The 20,913-nt window shown below is 41.4% G+C and overlaps 1 protein-coding gene across 2 annotated transcripts in view; it reads left to right on the forward strand.

Annotated features, from left to right (window-relative positions):
• Positions 1 to 10,951, forward strand: part of LOC147631460 (26S proteasome non-ATPase regulatory subunit 8 homolog A-like) — a 60,580-nt gene extending 49,629 nt beyond the window's left edge. The window contains exon 6 of one of the 2 annotated variants that reach the window (XM_086809861.1): positions 10,528 to 10,653. In XM_086809861.1, coding sequence (XP_086665987.1) covers positions 10,528 to 10,542 — 15 coding nt within the window. In that variant the 3' untranslated portion in view covers positions 10,543 to 10,653. Of the gene's footprint in view, positions 1 to 10,527 lie in introns of both variants that reach the window. The other variant, XM_086809860.1, reaches the window with a different exon arrangement.
• The last annotated feature ends 9,962 nt before the right edge of the window (positions 10,952 to 20,913 follow it).

A 20,913-nucleotide genomic window follows, 5' to 3' on the forward strand; every position in this document is an offset into this window, starting at 1 on the left:
GCAAGCTAACATTGTATCAGAGCCTCTTACCTTCTGCTCACGCCGTGGAGCTGTCCGCCGCAGTGCCTGCAGCTGCCATCGCCTCTGCCAGTTCCGTACACCTGCTAATGCTTGCTTGCTACCTGTAACTACACCAGCTAGGTGTGAACATCTTTGGGCACCATTTTGTGAATAAAGTGCTCGTCAACACTTAAAAGTGAATGCACCAGATAATTGAAAGATACATCACTGCATAAGACAAATTGGAAAAGGAAAGCATCGCATAGTACACCACCACTTGGGCCACGAACAGGCTCCCCCCCCCTCCCCCGCTTGACCCTCAATATTGAAGTAATCTGTGTACAAAATTCCAAGGGGCTTTCCAGCCAGATAAATATGAAGACAAGTTAGAAGAATGTCAATGCAAGACTCTTAAAAGAGTCAAAGTAGCTTGGCCACCAGTGTCATACACCTGGAGGGAAGTGAACTTGAACCTGTTGTTCCGAGACAACACATGAATAGGTACTCTCGTACTAGAGTCTGGCTGTCACAAAATTCCTCATACTGTTCATGTGTGGCATATGGACCCTGACATGGCATACATGTATGGTTGGTGGAGCATGACATGGTGTGTCTGTATGGCATATGGAGCCTGACATGACAGTACATGTATGGTTCATGGAACCTGACATGACAGTACATGTGTGGTTTGTGGAGCCTCACATGGTGTGATTCCCTGGGACTGGCTATCTTGGTGATTTTTTGTATTTATGTTTTGGGAAGTTTCCGAAAGGATCATGAGCCCTGGACATTTTACTTGATACAATTGAGCAGATGGGTGTTTCTTCCAGTCTAGTTGCACTCATGTGTATGCATGACTTTGATTTTATATTTAGATGACTTGTTTTGTTTGCCTGGACAATGCCTGAGATTACTGCTTGTGTTGTCCATGGGCTGGGGATGCCTGGGCACCTTGTGGACATGTATGTGCACACCTGTTTGGGACTGACAAGTGGTCTACATGTGTTTTGTAGGTGGTAAGTGTCCTCAAAAACCCAATTTACAGCTTTATGATTTCGCATACTAATAATTATGGGTGCAAGCCCACACTCACTTATAAGTGACCGGACAACTTATAAGTTATTCACATTGGGTAGGACCAATTTAATACACGTGGCGGCCAATAGATGGGCACTGGACAAGATTTGGGCCAATTGCTTGTAGGCCCCTCCTCCTGGACCAGAAAAGCACACGATTAAGTTATTTTCAGCGGGGAGATTCTATTAGTGGAGGTAACTCCAGTTTTGGATAGGCGCCTGCTTTCTGGTGCATGGGAGGAGCTGGTCGACTAGTTCTACAACTTCCTACAACCATCTACCACTACCTACCGCGACAGAATTCAACCAGGGGTGTGGCCAAGGCTGGTCGACTTCATTTGGTGGCTGTTTTTGATACTGGCCGACTGTTTACAGCCCTAAGAAGCTGCTGGTCAGGACATTAGGAGGCAGGGAAGTGCTGGCCGATTTGTGGGAGGGACATCCTCTATTGATCGGAGACCATCTGGTTTTTGAACTGCTGCTGGTAGACTTCCCTTGTGGCTTTTGAGAGCTGGTCGACTTGCTCTATGAGCCAGACAGGAGGAAGATGAAGATGTAGGGCTGTCTCGGGCTGATGTGGGAGTGCTATGGGCTGTCCATGGTTGTCCTACATGTGCTTAATGCCAGGAATGCCCTCTGGTGCTGAAGATTGATATCAAAATTCAGCATATGTTTTGTTTTGTTTTCATACTATACTGGGAGAAATAGGTGCTAGCTAGTGGAGAATCCCTGGGCACTAGCAAAGTTGTATTTGGAAGCAGACTCCTTTTTGGTAATCTAACCATAAAGGGAGGGGGGGGGTAGCCCATCTTCTGGCCCCTTATTGTGTAGAGCTGACATCTTTCTTTTATCTGGTATGCTTATGTGTTTTTATTTAGTTTTCATGATTGATAAGATTTCCGTGTGACGGCTACCCTTCTGTTACATTGGTATCAGAGCTTGGCTTTCTACAAAGCTTGTACCTTTTATGATGCTAGATATGGCTATAAGGAGTCATTATCCGTGAGAGAAGGTTGGGATTGTGAGGTAGCCCTTGTTTTACTGTTGTGCCTCGAAAGAGGTTACCTTTGGTTTAAGTGGCAGTGAGCGTGTGGGAAGACCACGTGGCCCTCTTGCTTGTGTAGGGGCACTGTCATGGCCCTGTGAAAATGGAGCAGGACAAGTGTGGGCATGGTGGTTGCAGAGTCAGAATATTTTATGATTCACATGGGGGGTGCCCGGACAGAGTTTAAGATGTGTGGACATCCCTAGGTGTGAAGGGGGGAACTAGAAACATTAAGTTTTAATGTTTATTGGAGTTTGCCCCTAGGCCTTAGTGGCCCTAGGAACTTATTAAAGTTGGGGCCCTAGGGATTAAATTGGGGAGGAGTTTTCTCTCTCTTCTCTCTCTCTCTTCCCTTTTTGGGGAGTCGTGTAGCAAAAGAGGAGTTTTTCTTCATGCGCATCATTCACTAGCGTGGAAAAGCAAGGGAAGCTGAAGGCGGCTGCTGAAGACCAGTCTGGTTGCTGTTTTTCTGTTGGCTGTGAGCTGTAACAGGCCGTACAGCAGCCGTACAGTGCTGTACGACTGCTGGTTTTGCTGTGGACAGAGGAGCGCAGGGTTGTGAGGCTTCTTCTCTGCTGGTTTGGCTGCGCAGAAGACCAGTACAGGCTGTACAGTCTGTTTTTCAGCAAGTACATATTGTACGGCTGCCGTACAGTGTACGGGCAGCAAGGTACAACAAGTACAGTTGCTGCAGAGGTGCTGACAGGTGGCTGGACAGACCTAAATACACAGATTCAGGCAGGTACAGGAGTGGACAGCAGGCTGTTTATGCAAGTACAACTCCTGGCACGTATCCCGAGGCGGTACAGACGGGTACTGTGCTGATTTTCAGATCTGTATTTTTCAAGGACAGCATAAGAGTGGACATCAGGAGGAGGATACAAGCAAGTTCAAGCACACGTGTGAAGCAGGATTGTGGATACAAGTGCCTGCAAGCACAGATTGGTGCTGCTGCTTCCTCTAGTGTTGTTTCACGAGCTGAACTTGGTAAGCTCTGTTTCTGTTCATCTATCTCTCTTTCTACTGCTTGATGTCTGTTGCAGATATGTGTTATCTGGCCCCTTGTGAGAGGAGGGGTATGGCAGATTGACAAGGGATTAAGACAGAGATTGGACAGCACATGTATGTTTGAGCTGAGAAGATGTATCATGCACTTGAGTTATGCCAGATGTATGCCCATGGCTGGCCTGCTTTGTGATCCTGGCTGATCAGAGGGAGGCACAGTGTGTTGCTTGAGGACACAGATCTGTGTGCATAGATCCTCTGTGCTGAGAAGGATTTGTGGGCCGTCAGATTGGACTTACAGGTGTAAACTCTTGGCTGGTCTTTGTGTTGTACTCAACCATCCATATTATTTTAATTGAATAAAGAAATACCGCAAGGGGCGCCAAGCTTTGGGGCCAACAGGTGTCGCTGTGTTTTCAGATTTGGGCACTCTAGCTCCAATCTGTGTTTTGTTTTTCATCTAGACTACAAGTGGACGGGTGATTGCTCCTACCGCACTCTGGTTTTCTATCAGAGGCCGGTGTCAGGCACTGTTGCACCCTTGCAGTCTATTCAGTATCATTCTTGGAAAGCTGGTAGAGAGCGATTTCGGGGCACGGAAATTCTTTTCTTTCTGAAACTTTGGTAGATACATTATGGCCAGCCAGTCAGATCATTATGTGGAGGACTCTATCATCTGTATTCGCCGCATGCGGGAAGAGGATGGAGACAGGGATCATGTTGGGGCTTTGGCAGATAGCGATCCACTGTTGTGTGCTAGGGCTGAGGATCAGTAGCAGGATCTTGATGCTTTGATGAATGAGCTTGAAGAGCTCCGTGCTTTGTAAAGGGACCCGGATGTACATAGGGTTATTGAATCAAAGTCTCAGGTTAATGTTAATGTGTTCGTGCTCCCAAAGTTTCATCCAGAGTGAAGGGTGTCGCACGGGAAATCAGCCCTAGACGAGGACACCGTCGCCATCGTAGACATGACAAAGAGGATGATGTTCTAGAGCGTCGGGATGCTCGTCATAGCAAGAAGGCCAAAGAGTTCAAGTCAGGGGACAAGGACATCAAATTCGAGAGCTATAATGGAAAGCTGGATATCACCAAGGTACTTGCTTTCATATAAGGCAATTCGAAATAGCCTTTTGCACTGAGGACTTCAAAGAGAAATCTATGCTTAGACATGTGGGTATGCATCTTAAAGAGACTGCAAGTGATTGGTGGATGGCAAAGCTCTTGGATAGGACAATTGCTTGTACATGGAGTGCTTTCAAAGAGCAATTCTATGATCACTTCCTTCTTCCTCACTTCGAAAAGGATATACGAAAGGAATGGGATTGGCTAATATAGGATGAAGGCGAGTCCGTTTCCTCTTATGTCTTAAAGTTTTGGCGGATTCTTCTCAAGGTCACACCTTTCATGACTATTAGTGAGGACGAGAAGAAAAGAAAGTTTGAGTCAAGGCTGCAAAGAATCATTCAGAAGAGCCTTGCAGTGTATCCCCACAACACTTTACAGGAGCCTATATATTCAGCTACTATTTCTGAGGAACTACATGGCAAGGGAGCATCAAAAAGATAAGAATTCAACTCATATAAGGGAAAATTTGGAGCTGGAAATGAGTAGAAAAAGGGTGGACCACCTAAGTTTATGTCCAATGAGTCCAAGGATGCAAAAGGGGGCTTGGAAAAGATGGTTCTAAGCTGTCCAGACAACACATTTTTGATTGCATGAGAGAGGGGAAGTGCTTCTTACGTGAGAGCAAGGATCGCATGAAATCTCAATGCCCCCAGAATCCCAAAAAGAATAATGTGCAAGATTCAAAACCGAGTGTGAATGTTATACCCGATGTATAGGGTAATACTACACATGAGCCAAAGAGCAGAATTTTATACAAAGCTTGGGGCAAGCTAAAGGATCAAAAAGCTTTATTTCTTTTTGATAAAGCCTCTATAGATAACTTTATATCCAATCAGATGGTTTCTTTTGGGCTAAAGCCCAAGGAATTGGGCATGGACTTTCATGCAGATGCTGCCTTTGAGGACAAGGAAGTCAAGGTCACTCCCATCATCGGGAAGCTTCGCATACAGATTCAGGGATATTTGGATCATGAAGACTTCCTCATAGCACCACTTACGGGATGTGATGTGATACTTGGGATGGCATGGCATTATTGTTTGGATCCCAACATTTTGCACAAAGAGAAGAAAGTTAAGTTTGTATTGATGTGGGTACTACTAGGAGTACTATATCCTTTGTAAGCCACATTTCTATTTCCAAGGCCTTATTGTTCTCTAGTTTTGCTTGTGCAAAAAAAGGATGGGACATACAGCATGTGTATTGATTACAGGGCCCTTAACAAGGTTACCATCAAGAACAGGTTTCCAATTCCTAGAATCGATGATATTCTTGACAAACTTGAGGGAGCTGCTTGTTTTAGTTGCATTGATCTTAAGAGTGGCTACCATCAGATTAGAGTGGTACCTCAAGATGTGCACAAAACGGCTTTCGGAACCTCATTTGGGCCATATGAATATTTGGTGGTGCCATTTGGTCTTACAAATGCTCCCGCCACTTTCAATAGAATGATGGATATAATTTTTAGGCCTCACTGCAAGTTCACAGGAACTTTCTTTGATGATATTATTATCTTTTCAAAGAGTGAGGCTGAGCATAAAAAACATCTCGCCGTTGTTTTTGAAGAGCTTAGGAAACACAAGCTTTTCATCAATGGAAAGAAGAGTGAATTCTTCTTGTCAGAGATCCATTATTTGGGGCATATTGTTTCAAAAGATGGTGTATGCATGGATCCCGCAAAGATTGAAGCTATTAAGGATTGGCCAAAGCTACAAAACGTTCATCAAGTCAGGAGCTTCATTGGTCTATGTTCTTACTATCGTCGATTTATTTGACGCTTTGCTTTCTTGGCTTCTCCGTTGCATGATTTGACGAAGAAGAAAGTTGCATTCCGTTGGTCCGATTCAAGGAGGACAACTTTCTAAAAGTTGAAGGATGCCACGGGGCTGTGGGATATGTATTCTTTGGACACAGATTTTCAGCTTATTTGGGCTGATTTGAATGATGGTACTCGTGTCCCATCTTATTCGATTCGAGATGGTTTTTTGATGATGCAAAACTGTATTTGTGTGGTCCAAGAATTGTACCAAAGGGTTATGGAAGAGGGTCAAACTCCTCCATATATGCAGGTCATCGTGGTATTCTGGCTACTACACAGGCTTTGGAAAGATATTTCTTTTGGCCAGCTATACGCAAGGATATTGAAGCTTATGTTCGTGAGTGCCTAGTGTGTTAGAAAGTCAAGTTTGACAGGCACAAGACACCCGGTTTGCTTTAGCCCTTAACCATTCCACACAAACCATGGGAAAACATTGCCATGGATTTCATTATGGATTTGCCGAGATCGGCACATGGCAATGATGCAATATGGACTATCATTGATCGTTTTAGCAAACATGTACATTTTATTCATGTGAGGAAAACCATCAAGCTAGAGCACATGGCAAAGTTGTTTTTGGCTCAGATTTTCAAACATCATGGCATGCCCAAATCTATTGTGGGGGATAGAGATCCTCGAACCACTAGTTTATTTTGGCGGACATTATTTGATAATATGGGCACAAAGCTGTGTACATGTATGCGTCATGGAGCCTGACATGATGTGATTTCTTGGGACTAGCTAGCTTGGTGATTTTCTATATTTATGTTCTGGGAAGGTTCCAGAAGGATTATGAGCCCTAGACATTTTACCTGATACAACTGAGCAGATGGGTGTTTTTTCCAGTCTAGCTGCACTCGTGTGTGCATGACTTTGATTTTATATTTGGATGACTTGTTTTGTTTGCCCACGGGCAGGTTGCACAGGTCAGGCAAATGAACTGGGCAGCGAATTTGACGCGCAAGGGTGGGCTGGATGTGCACATAGGGATGTAAGTGTTGGAAGCAAGGCATGGTTGTTATGGTCAGTGTGTACTTGATGTAAGTGTGTGTGAATGGCTGCTAAGCCGTGAGTCAGACCTTAACTTTTAAGTCATGACATTTGAATTCAATTACTATTTTGTGCAACCCCTAGTTAATGATTTTTACTTTTTTGAGGTCTTTGATGAACTTTGATGGAATCTAATTTAATGCATGCTCTTACTCTTCCACATGAGTGGATAATTCTTTTTTTATACGGTGAAGAAGTCATACGTAGTTTTACCATTAACCCTTCATGTTATCCAGAAAGCCACTAGGTGGCAGGTGGTAGGCACCCTTGTCGAAACTTGGCATAACCAAGACAAGGTGCCAAGTTAGGCAGTCTTATGAAGAAGGTCATATTTTGAGATTCCTACAGACAGCCAATTGAGCAGACTACAGAAGCCAAGATGGTGGTATCTTTCCTTCTTGACTTCACATGGATTAGATCGATGCTCTAGTTGGCCTATAGTTTGACCTTGGTGTTCAAAGAGGAACTCGGTTGCTTCATGGCTCAGTTGTATTGGGGAAAGTTAACTGTTCCAACTATGATCATGCTTAACGGGGCTTTTATGTGGGATGTGCTCTGGTGGTATGGGACACTAGAGTGTATTCCCATGTAGGATCTCTGGAGGCTTTGCCGCCGGTTTCTTGTATGAGACACTCTATGCTTTGGCAAAACCGACCTTTTTTTGGGCAAAAAACGGGCTTTGCCACGTAAGCCCAAAAGAGGGCTGAGCTCCGCCCGGGGCTGCCTCATGGGCTTCGAGCGCCGCTGATGGGCAGGGCGGTGGTGGAGCCCTCCTCACTAGCTTCGGGAGGGTGAAATGGATGGCACCGAGGCTAGGCAGGCGGTGGGAGTTTGGACGGAGTGTGCAGCAGGTGCCGGACGGACTGTGATCGCCGGACGTCGGAACTGCAGCTGCTGACAGACGGATGTAGGAAGCTTGGTGTCGGGAACTCCACAGGCAGGGATGTGCAGCCAAGCTCTGATACCACTGTTGGGGACTAGGGTTTCAGAGAAACAAAGACACACACAATGCACACACACAAAGATGGTACACAGTAACAAGCTCTCAAGAGAGTGAAAGAGAGATGGTGATTGTTACTCAAAGTAGATAGATACAAGATGGTGGAGCAAGGGAGTTGACTCCACAATATCATAATACAATCAATTTTCAAATAAGTGTGGTGTCCTTTCACACCTAATATCCAAGGGGAAAAACCCAAAGGGAGAAAAGTGCCCTTGGTTAGCCCATGTTCACATGTGGCACTACTCATAGCATATGTGGCATAACTCATAGCATATATGCCAATAGTCCTTAGCATATCTTGGCATCTATCATAGCCGAGGTCTTTAATAGGGCTTTTTGTGAAGGCCTCCCTCCCTCTTGGACCAATAATATAATTGTCCCCATCCATAAATCAGGAGACCTCAAGATCCCAATAACTACGGAACTATCATGATTGGCCATACCCTTGCTAAAATTTATGGTGTAATACTGGAGGCTGAGATTCGCTCCTTGGCAAAGAGATACATATATAGAGCAGGGTTAAGGAGGAACCACGTGACACAGGACCATATCTTCACCCTTAGAGCTAATGTGGAGTAGTGCGATGGCATTGTATGACTTGAAGACTGGATAAGTTGGGGCACCAAGAGGCCCATCCAGGGAGATCCATAGCACCATTGGGGTGAAGGTGGATTGCCCACTATTCCCTACATTATTTGGATTGCACATTCAAGAGATCTCTAGCAGGTTCAGGGGGCCAGGTTCTTGGCTAGCTAAGACAGTCCTCACAGTGAATCTTGGTAAAACCAAGATAATGTTCTTTAACACTTACACTAGGTTGCATCCAGACAATTCTTCATGTGTAAAGATGATGCAATTACTCGGGGATCACTTTCAGTGGCTCAATCTTCTTCATGTGGTCAGTGCCTAGGCCCGTTTTGCGAGAGGTTGTGCTGACCCGATGTGGTTAGAGAGGCAGTGTTTCTAGGCCCACTTTCAAACTTTCAAGAGCCGAGCAGAGAAAGCTGGTAGTTTGGCACATTAATGAGACCTGTTGGTAGGTATGGTGCTGGGTTTTGGGGACAAGATTTGAGATAGGTGAAGTGGAAACGTAGAGAGATTGCAGGTAAGGATGTACGTTGCATATGAAGAGTAACTCATCAGTGCCACATGAGATTGTGCTTTCAGAGTTTGGGTAGGCCCATTGGCCCTTGATGCTCTTTTCTAGACCACCTTTTACATCTCCTATGTATACATACTCCATAGAGACTGCCTCCCGTGGTTGCTTTCAAGTCTTCTAGGTAGTTTGCAAAGGAGAGACATAGTACATGCTGGTACTCTGGCATCACCAGGTGGCTCGACCACACCCAAACACCCCCCCCCCCCCACCCACCCCTCTCTGCGTGTGCGTGTTCGTTTGTTCGAATGTAGTCTTAATGCCCCTCTTTTGGATCTCTCTTGGTAGGAGATCAACTGCATCATCCCCTTAGACCTGGCTTGTCTCCACACGAACCGTCCATGGTTATCCTTGATGGAGCTTTCCATAAAGCTTCAATTCTACAAAGACCACAATTTTTGAGTTAGAGAGGGCGGTTTCAGTGAGAAATCTGGCTATCTTTAGTATATACAAAGACATTTCATGCCATGAGGCTCACCATTGGTCACTTGAGGGTATCTTTCCACTGCCTTTGGATAGAGAATGGGAGAGCAGAGAGCACACCATGGGACGTGCAGCTTTTTACACTGCTTGACAGGGGAATTAAAGACTGAGGAACACTACTTGCTCAGATGCCAGGTGTACTTTGTGATACGGGTGAGGTTCTGTTGTCTGTTCAGAGAGGGGTTTGGTTCCCTAATGTGGGTGGTGCATTACAACGATTGGAGATGTCTGGGCCTGTATTGCTGGAGCTGTGACGTTAGAGAGAGGCCTTATTGAGGCCAAAGACAGGACACCAGGATGAGCACCTCTTTGGCCCTCCTCACCCCTTGGCTGTCCGCGGCTCGGCACTGCTTGATCCAGCGCTTCTTAGACCCAATTGAGATGATTATCGCCTCCTCTCCGGTCTCAGCTCTCTCCCTGGAGTCCCACAGTGGCCCCTCCAGATTGTGGTGCACCCGTTGGTGGACTATGTCATCTTCAGGTGCCTCCCAGTTGAGACGAGCTCCCATGTCCACGTGGAGGCCCCCTCTGCATCTGTGTGGCTGTTGCCCCACTCAGCATAATGTAGCAGCCGCCCTGTCCTCCCCTTCCCGCTGAGTGGCCCGACAGGTAGTGGGACAGTATATCAGTGGTGGCCACCATCTTTGACCAGGTCATCTTTGTGTTTGCCTGTCATGTGTATGCACTTTTTTTCTTTTCTCAAATCAATATTCAAACAAATAGCCAAAATATGTTGTTAGACTGCTGAGCTTTGATAGTGGAAGATAGTTTTTCTTGTATTGATATGCAGGAACATCCTGAGTGGGAGATTCGTAATGGCTGCGTCTATTTCCAGAAAGTGAAGGAGACAGTGCACAAAGAGATACCTTCATTACAACTGATAAATCAAACCTTGGGTTATGCAAGGGAACTGGAACGCATTGTATGAAAGAGCATTTATGAAGGACTGTCTGGCTTTGGATGGCATATTAAATCTTGAATCAATTCAAGACAAACAATGAAATTCTAAACCGAGTTAGTGAATGTGTCCAGTGAGTCTAGTCAAAAGGAAGATCCTAAAGACAAAAATTTTGAATGGCAGCAAAATGAGGTACATTGAATCTTAGTGGGGTGATTGAACTTGAACTTGATGTGAAACTTTATACATTGGCATTAACTGCATATTAGAATCTTAGTGGTGATTTAACTTGAACTTGATGTGAAACTTTATACATTGGCATGAACTGCTCATCTGAACATCTGGGGGACCCAAGGTACGTTTTTTTTTGGGTAAAGTTGGATTATGAAATAGAAGTGTAGTGCTTAAGACTTTGCTGGCGGTGCTGATGTGTGCAGGGGAGTTGAGCTTGAAGATTCCTTGGAGTGAAGCATGCTGGCTTTAAGGAATGTTTTTTTTTTGGGGGGGTTCGGGGGGAGGGAGGGTTTGTCTTGTGATGTCTTAAACTATGCTGATACAAAGAGAAGTAATTAACTCTTGTATGTTGCAATGGTCATACCAATTTGTATGTGTTTGATAATGTTAAAAGTATTTAACCATAAACAAATTGATTTTGAACCTACGGTTTTTCTTAAATCTCACATAATTAAAACAACACTAAACATTATTTGCTATTTGCATCTAGCCATAATTGTTAACCAACACATCATTTATGCACCAAAATTTAAAGAGTACAATTCTTTGATATTATTTTAAAAGTTCATTTTCCTTCGTTGATCTGATGGTCATTGTCCCTTAAAAATGGTACGAGATACAAATTCTTGCCTAGGAAGACCGAAATGGCTCAGAGCATCATAAGTAATAAGCAATAGAGTAATTGGCACTTGACCACCTCGATTGGGCTGGTTTTGCGAAGATGCGCAAAAGCCAAAAAATGGTCAAAAGTTTCTAGGTTGCAAGGGGATGTATCCATGGACTTGAAACTTAAAACTACTTGGCATTTTTCATTTTTGTGACTACTCCAATGGTAGAGACCTTTCAAAGTTTCTTGATGTTTTGTTTGAGTGTGGATTTATTTGACTTATGATGAAAAGCGTACCATGTCTAGATAGTGTGTGGCTAGTGGAGTGATTTGTTTGGCGATTCGGTTAGCAAAGAAGACCTTAGCATGTTAACTAGTTACACAAAGGGTCCATGAACAACTGTGGTAGTTTGGGCCATGGAAGCTTCAGGCAATTATAGGTGTGCGCGATGCCCTTTGTTCAAGTCAAGAGCTTACCTTTGCCTTGTCGAATCACGTGTCATTGGGTCGTCTTTGCCTTCGATATGGATGCATAACCTCGTCTGTCACGTCCTCAATTTGTTGTCACTAGTTGAAGTGCAATGCAGAGGTTTTTCAAACAAGTTGCGTATCACAGCAGTGTTGAGCGTAAACCCAAAGCTCTCCTTAGAAGGTCCATGTGGGGTTGCAGTTATTCACCTCTAAAATTTAATTATTAAATTATTTAAGTTTCACACCTTACTTATTTAGATATTTAAAACTCATTTACAAAAACACAATTGCCCAATCAATTATTAATTTATCAATCGTCTTCCATCAAATTAATTTACCAACTGTCTTCTCCCAAAGGTCCCATCTCCTTCGCAATGTTGATGAATACTTGTTCCATGATGAAATGTGAGGAATCACCTTCTTGCACTAGTGTGACCGTCATGATTTCTTTTTCTACATACATTTGTACATTGCGATCTACTCCTGACACCTTTGACAACATTTGTTATGTCCTATCAGTTCGTCTCTTGGATGTGCTTGCTTGTACATTATGTTCATGGATATCGATGTGTATCATTTCAAGAAAATAGAGTGTTGAGTGCTAAACGACTTGCTGTGTCTGGTGAAGTTGCATTTTGTGTTGGTAAAAAAAAAAAAACTTTGTTTAGCTCCAAGCGGTGTTGCGCATTGAAAAGCTTTGTAGACGGTGATGCACTGCAAACGATGATGCGCGTTTTGTTTGAATGTTGCACTTCTTCATGGCCACAATCCTAATTGGGTAGAAGACACACTAAGGAATTGAGAAAGCTGAAGGGCCCTATGTGATTTGAGGACACAGCTACGTTAGCGGCTAGATAAGAGGATAGCTGAGCGTTGGCGTTAGCGGCTTGAGACTCAAAGGCGTTGAAACGCTGGTTGCATGCTCACGATGACACTACAGCTACGATTCTGTCATCAACGGTGGTTAGCTACCGATTGTGAGGCACTACGGAGAGCACGAACTGTATTGGCTTGAAAGGAAGTATGTGCCAAGCTTGCGTCAGAGAGGCGATGAAGCCCTCAAAGATTTCACACCTTACAAAGTGGTGAAGATAGGCGATGAAGCGCATTGTTGTCGCCTACCCACCACTGGGAGGTGTTACGCTGTAGAGAGTGCGCCAGAGCAAAGTTGGCTGGTCTTGGCAAGCTCCTTTGCCATGGAACAGGGGGCCTCACGACTCTAGCACAGTTACTCACGTCATTAAGCAAAATGTTGTCTTCTTTCGGTCACATTTAGGTTCCTTGAAGAACTTGATGACTAGAGCAGTTGTTGTGTGATCTAAACGTTATTAAGGCCTCTTAAACCTTCTAATGAACTCATTTGTCTTCCAATGATGTGCCTGCGCTCGGAATGGCCAAGAATCACCCAGTCACAGCTAATGTCCTTCCGCTGTTCAGCATGGATTTCTCTTGTGAAAGCTCCTTTTCCAAGCTACCAACCTTCAATACCGATGCCTTTACTGAGGCTTTGCAGTGTCTTCACCATTTGTTCTGTTTAAGCTATGGCAACAACCTTTGCTGTAGCTTCCTTTGTTAAGCTTAAATCACGGCTTATTTAAAAATTTATAGAACTTGTAGAACAACTATAAATTGATATTAACTGTTTTTATCCACCAAAATATTGTTGAAGTTGGAGGAATCTTTGATAAATTTTTGATGAACTTTAATGCATCTTGCACACACTACTAAGATCTTCACCTCTCATAGGGTACACATTCATCTCATAGGGTACACATTCATCAATCTTTGTTATAAAAGTGTGTTTAGTATTAATTTTTAAGGATTAAACTATGATAAGACCTTGTTTTGCACAAACCTGAAAGCAGTTTCTTCACTGCTCAAGAATTGCATCATTTCATTGTTATTCTCTACAATTCACTACTCTTAAAGCCTTTACAATTTCTTGTAATTGTTATGCAATCTTTGTCAAAAGTTATCAAGATGCACTTAATCTTTCACCAAGCATCACTATCTTGTAATTTGTTGCTTGTTGAGCAAGCCATAGTTGCACAATATGCAAGAAACATGATATGCAGTTAAAGTTTGTGCACTTACTCCAACATTTGTTGAAAACTTCATTGATCTTGAACTGCACTAAAACCTGCACTGAAATTTGTTCAAAACTGTAATGAATCTGCACTCAACACAATACTGTAACTCTGCAACAACAGAAATCTAAGAACTCTGCACAACAATTTGAATTATTATGCACAGTAATCTGAAAACTTTGCACATCAATCTGAATATTCTGCACAGTAATCTTCTTGCAATTCTTCTCCAAGAACTCAAAGATTTAATAATCTAGGGTTTGATCTTGAAAAAATTAGGCCTTAAGGACTGGTATTTGAAACTATAGGCTCTCTAAGCAAGACAATGCAAGAAAATCACTCAATATTGGTTACTAAAATCTCTGCAACCCTAATTTCGAAACTCAAGAAAATTTCAAGAACGCAAGATCAAGAAGATCAAGAAGTCAAACTGTGAAGTGGATTAGGGTTTTAAAAATAATTATTAATACAAATTCAAAAAATAATTAACACAAGTTTCATTGCAAATCTTGTCAAAGCAAAAAATTAGCAAATCTAAAAACTGTGTAAAAATCAAATTTGAAAATAATTAACATTAATCTTGATAAAGAAAATTCATTTTGAAAATTGATTAACAGAATCTCTTAATCAAAGCATTAAGATCTAAGCCTAGAGCTCTAATATCAATGAAAGAAAGGAGCATCTAGATTAGCCTTGAATTAGTCTAATTAGCCTTGAATTAGTCTAAAGTAATTCTTCAACTATTCCCAAGTTTTCTCTTTTTGTCTTGCAAGACTTCTCCCCCTTCATAGGTTTCTTCCTTCTATGGCCTTTTCTTCTTGTTAGATTCTTCCACTAAAGCAGTTAGATTCTTCCACTAAAGCAGTTAGATTCTCTATTTTTCTTTCCAAAATTGGTTGGTTTTTAGCCATAAGTCCGGTTATGGCATTGGTAGGAAGTTTTCTTTTGACTTGTCGGTTACACCAATCATATTGAGTGGTGTGATGGTGGTTAGACCCCACTGTATATTAGTTACCACAGGTTTCATGGGGAAATCCTTGATCATATATGATCTATGCTACAACAACGACTACAAGTGAAAGGTGGTGGTGTAAAAGATGCACCTTGAGTGGTTTGTGGCTATTACTTAAGAGAACATTCAAAGATTTTGTGTGGTCCTTGGTAGTGATAACATTGAAGAGGCATTCTTCTAGTAGTGGCGTTAATATCATGACCTTTTCTTGGAGCAACAAGTTGATACACATGTGACTTCCCCTTGGGTAGCATCAACTACATATTACTCAAGAGTCTTGGATTAACGTAGAGTAGGATGATTGACCTAGGTTTAGAGAGAAGAGAGTAATTAATTGATGGTTATCAAAAGGTACAATGCCTTGAGCCCTATGTCTAATATAGCCCAAGATTTAGAGAGAAGAGAGATGGTTATCAAAAGGTACAATGTCTATGAGCCCTATGCTTAATATAGCCCAAGGTCCCTCCAAAAGTGCACATGTAAATGAACCTAAGCCCAAGTGCCTAGGCCCCATCCCCCATGTAAAAAAGCATACTCAATTCATGAATTTTTAGTCATTTACTCTCCTTGTTTTTCAAGTGTAAGCTTGAGGAATTTTATTTATGTTTTTTTTTTTGCTTTAGAATTAATATACCTATGTTTAAAAAGTTAAATCTTTGGTCACCAAAAAGTCAAATAAATCATGTGGACTTATCATGTATGAATCAAAAGTAAAAAAGATCAACAATACTGTTGGAAGAGATCTTTATTTCACTCTAGTGGTTTAAATGAGCCAAATCCTCCATCTCAAGAGGAACTTTCAATGCATATTGGAAAGGCACATGTTCTTTAGAAAAGATGCTCAAATGTATTATCCTTTCCTACAATCACTAGCAAAGTAGCAAAGTGAGATGCGCACTTGCAAATCCATATCAAAGGCCTCAGTGCTTGATCAAATTCCACTTGATCTCTTTTCAATAGAGGATGATTAGATACTTGATTCATTTTCTAGATCAACTACCACATTCTCTTTATCTTTTTTTATAATTAAATTTATTTGCAATGAGAGGGTGACAAGGAGAGAACGCCTCTCAAAACAGAAAAGGGAAAGAACACTGGTGCAAGGGGGAGAGAGAGAGAGAGAGAGAGAGAGAGAGAGAGAGAGAGAGAGAGAGCTCACAAGGTTCTTACAAGAGATCCAGAACGAAAGAGATGAGTCCAGAAAATCTTTTACTTTCCATTTTCGCCCATGAAAAAAAAATATAAATTTTTTGTTGCTCATTTTGTATTGATTAATTAATAGAAAATTTTTGACATTTTGGGTGCATATATTTAACAATAAGCACCCAAAACCTTTTTTTGCCTTGCATTAATTAAATAATTAATAACCTTAGGAAATAAGTTTTGAATAACCTTAGAAAAGAAGTTTTGAATTAAATTGTATATAATTTCTAGTTCACCACCATTTGGCATGTGCATGGATTGCAAAGGCCGTGCGCCAATGACCGCCTTTCCCTGGAAATTGAAAATGTCATCTCCAATTGTTTCATTTGTAAGCGTAGCGTGGTTGTGCAAGAGATCGCCCGAAGCACATGGGACAAACGGCCGCCATATGCCCTCAACGAGGATCGAGACGAGGGTAGAAACTCCTGTATCAGATCAAGGCTTCCGGAGAGGCTGAGATCATGACAGAGTTGGTCAAGGGTGCTGATTTTTGGGATCTGGCGATAGGTGGGCAATATGAGTGGTGCGTACTACGGCCATCCAGGACGGACAACGAGCTACAGGACCTGATGGAGTACTCATGTGCCGATAGGTGCCGCCGAAGGAGGAGGAGGGGGAGGACAGTAGGTGCCAAAGGAGAGGAAGGAGGAGGAGAAAGGAGGTGAAGCAGTGGTGGCCGGCAAGCTGGTCATGTCAAAAAAGGTTTTTCAACCTTAATCAAACTTTTTCTATTAATAAGGGTGACTTCGAAGTCATGCTTATTAATTAATACACACTAACAAAAGTTGTGAATAAGACACACTAACAAAAGTAGACACACATTACACTAATGGCTCTTTTACTCATAGAAATCTGTAGTTCATAAGTCAGACTCCAAAAAATCTACAAAAAAACTCTATGATATTGGATTTCTCATAATCTGTAGAAAATTTCTATAGTATTGGATTTGTCATTTTTGTTGAAAAGCAATCACCTTCTTTGCAAGTCACAGGAGCAATCTCTAATTAGCACAATGCATGAATGGCCTCTCCCCTTCTCTCACAAAGATGAAAAGAGAAAAAGGGAGAGAGAGTTGCAAGACAGCTTGTTGCAAGAGGGAAGGGACAAAATCTTCCCTTCCACACGAGCAGGGACATGATGGGAGAGAGAGGATCGAGAGCTATACATGCACGCACAGAGAAGATCAAGAGCAAGTTGAGACCAAGGGGATTAGCATGCACATAGATTGAGAGGGGAGAGAAATACAAAGACGAAGAGAGCTATCTCTGCAACGCCCCATAGACAACCCTCCCGCCAACCCGACTTAGTTCCTTAAATGTAAATATTCACCTCTGTGCAAGAGAGAGAGAGAGAGAGAGAGAGAGAGAGAGAGAGAGAGAGAGAGAGAGAGAGAGAGAGAGAGAGAGAGAGGATGGTATGCATATGGGTGCCAAATTTTGTTTGGCAATTAATTAATTTGTTGAGGCGGTATAACCTTAGGATTGAGGTATAACCTTAGGAATGAGAAACAAGACGTGACCTAAGGAATATGGACAGAGAGGGAGTTTTGCATTGACTAGGAGGTTGCATTGACATCCAGAGGGGGTTGCATTGACTAGGGGCCCACAAGGGACTTTAAACACATTCCTACATAACAAGAAAAACATTTTACTAGATAGTTTGTAAGAAAAAATGAACATATCTAGTAAAAGTCTGAATCTAAGAAAAGTGGAACACTTCCTAGTTCTTCAATCTAGGAAAACACTTACTATATAACAATTAAACTAGCAATTAATCACTATATAGTAAACGATATAGCAAAAAGTTACTATATAGCAAAAGTTAAGAAAGCATTCACTATATAGTAATTGATCTATGAAATCTTTTCTATACAACAATCTATATAGTAAAATATTACTATATAGCAATCAATAACTAACAACAAATTACTATATAGTAAAATATTATAATACACAAGAACTATAAATTAACTCCATTAACTTTATGCATAGCACTATATATGCAAGAGAACTATTGCACTTTACTCTTATGAAAAGACTTATAAACAAACTCTTATGTATAAAGACATTTATGCTTTTATACATAGCTATATACATAAAGCTATTAATGGCATAAAATTAATAGTCTCTTTAAAAATGCATAGCTCTTATGCATACACTCTTGTGGAGAATGCATAAGAGCTATGTGTTAGTGGACTCTTATATATAGCTCTTACGCATACACTCTTATGCATAGTATGCAAGAGTAGTGTTAAGTACATACACTCTTATGTGAAAAAAAACATCAATGTACTCAAGGATGCCAAAAGCAAGAAAGTAGAGAAAGATTTAGTGAAACATTTGAGAAATCCATAAGGCAAAGACGCACTTTCACGAGTACAAATTAAAGGATTATTTTAATAGTTATAAAAAAAACAAGTATACAAAATTTTGCTTAAGTGAAACACAAGAGAAATCCGTAAGAAAAGAAGCTTAAGTGAAACATAGTTGAAATCTGTAAGGAAGAAAGACATACTTTTATGAATACAAATTAAAAGAGTAAGTGTAGTAAAATAATTACCCAAACAAAAAAAGTATATAAAATTTGTCTTGATTGAAACATAAGAGAAATCTATAAGGAACAAAGATACACTTTCGCCAGTGTTAACTTAAGGATGGAGTTTAATCAAATAATTATCCCAAAAAGTAACTAATTTCTGACTTAAGTGAAATAGGAGAGAAACCCATAAGGCACAAAGACTTACTATCACATGAGAGTAAATTAAAGGATGGAGTGTAGTGTAATAATTATCCAAAAAATAAGTGTATAAAATTTTTCATAAGTGAAACACAAGAGAAATCTATAAGGCACAAAGTACTTTCATGAGTGCAAATTAAAGGGTGGAATAACAAGCATAAAAAGTTTTGCTTAAGTAAAACACAAGAGAAATTCATAAGGCATAAAGATGTATCCTTAGAAGAGTATGTATATATATGTGTGTGTGTGTGTGTGTGTGTGTTTATATATACTCCATATGTATGTATGTATGTGTATATATATATATATATATATATATATATATATATACCTAGATGAATCCAAGAATATGCTCAAATTCACCTTATAAGAATGTGCAATTTATAACCTCATGGTAGTCATCCAGAAGACAATAAACCATTAACTCCATTATGCATAGTATGGATTGGATACTACAACATCTCCACTAATGTCATCAATGCCCAATAGTGGTTGTAGAACTTGGCATCAATATATGCTCCCCCCCCCCCACACACACACACACAAGAGCATAAATTCATACAAAGGTCTATGTACTGAGTTTCTGTCAGAGCTTCAAAGATATAGGGTAGACTCAAGCCTAGTATTAAGGATCATAACAAAAATAGAAATAATTATTACAACAGAAAGGTAGTTGATAGGGCATATGCACCACTAAAGTTAGAAAGAATTGACACACTATCAACTGGCTGCAACTTGGACGAAAACTTCACAATGTGAAATTTGCATGTCCACTAATACAACATAAAGATATACCTAGATGAATCCAAGAACATGTTCAAATTCACCTCATCCACAAGACAATAAACCATCAACTTGGAGTAGCTCTAGCTCACCATCTACATTAATGCCCTTTCAAAGATGTGTACAAAGCCTCCATTTCAACAAACACCACCCCCAAAAGGGGTTTCCCTACCAACTTAAAGCTCAAGTTTTATTTGCCCAGTGAACAAATGGTCTTCAACGATACACCCAATCCATGGTAAGTCCCCACCTTGCAAAGAAACATGTAATACAAAAGTTCACTTGTTTGAAATTGGCTTCCAAAGGCTAGGGAATGTTACAGAGGTTTGCCTACCTTGAGCAAAACTCATTTGCACAACATTTTGTTGCACATTCAAAAAAATTGCATTATAGACTAATGATTAAATGTTCAAATTTATTTGAGACTCCTCCTCACATCAATGGCATGCATACCTATGAAACTAAGTCCCCATAGGCATCCATGGATGTCAGACGGGCGCTCATTGTTACCGGATCTAATCCTCTAAGAGAGTGGACATCAACATGCAAGTAGCCTCTTGAGTGGTCAGTACTTGGGCAAGTAGCTTCTTGTTTTAACACCTACTTCTCTTCCAGATAGACTATCCATGTTGAACTCCACTCTTGGTTTCACCCAACTTCATGTATAAAAACTATAGTCAACTAAACTACAGTCAACTTCATGCTTTTTAAGGTTGGAGAAAGAAAGCCTAAACCCTATTATTAAGCACTACCTTCTTTAGGGTGAGGGTTGAAAACACATGTGGTTCTACATGGTGCTGGCCAAGAGGACCAAGTGGCCCAGGGGTTAATATTAGGGTTATTGTGGGTGTTATACACGGATTGCTGTTGCTCTTATTGGTGGTGGTGGTGCTGCTGCTGGAGCAGGAGATCTGTCCAAGCAGCCCACGCGGTTGTGCTTCATCAACCGTCGCCTCTTCTGCCCATGATGATTGTTGTGTGGGGATGAGATCCAGTACTTTGCAGAAAGAATGGTTGTAGAAAAAGAGCGGGAGATTAGGAATTTGGAAAGGGCGGGGGACACCCACGTGGGTGGCCGCCCATTTCTCCTCAGACCACTTTTTGACTCCCTAAAATGAGATTA

Source organism: Cibotium barometz, chromosome 15, assembly GCF_041138505.1.
Source record: "Cibotium barometz isolate CiBa-2024 chromosome 15, ASM4113850v1, whole genome shotgun sequence".
Taxonomy (NCBI): domain Eukaryota; kingdom Viridiplantae; phylum Streptophyta; class Polypodiopsida; order Cyatheales; family Cibotiaceae; genus Cibotium; species Cibotium barometz.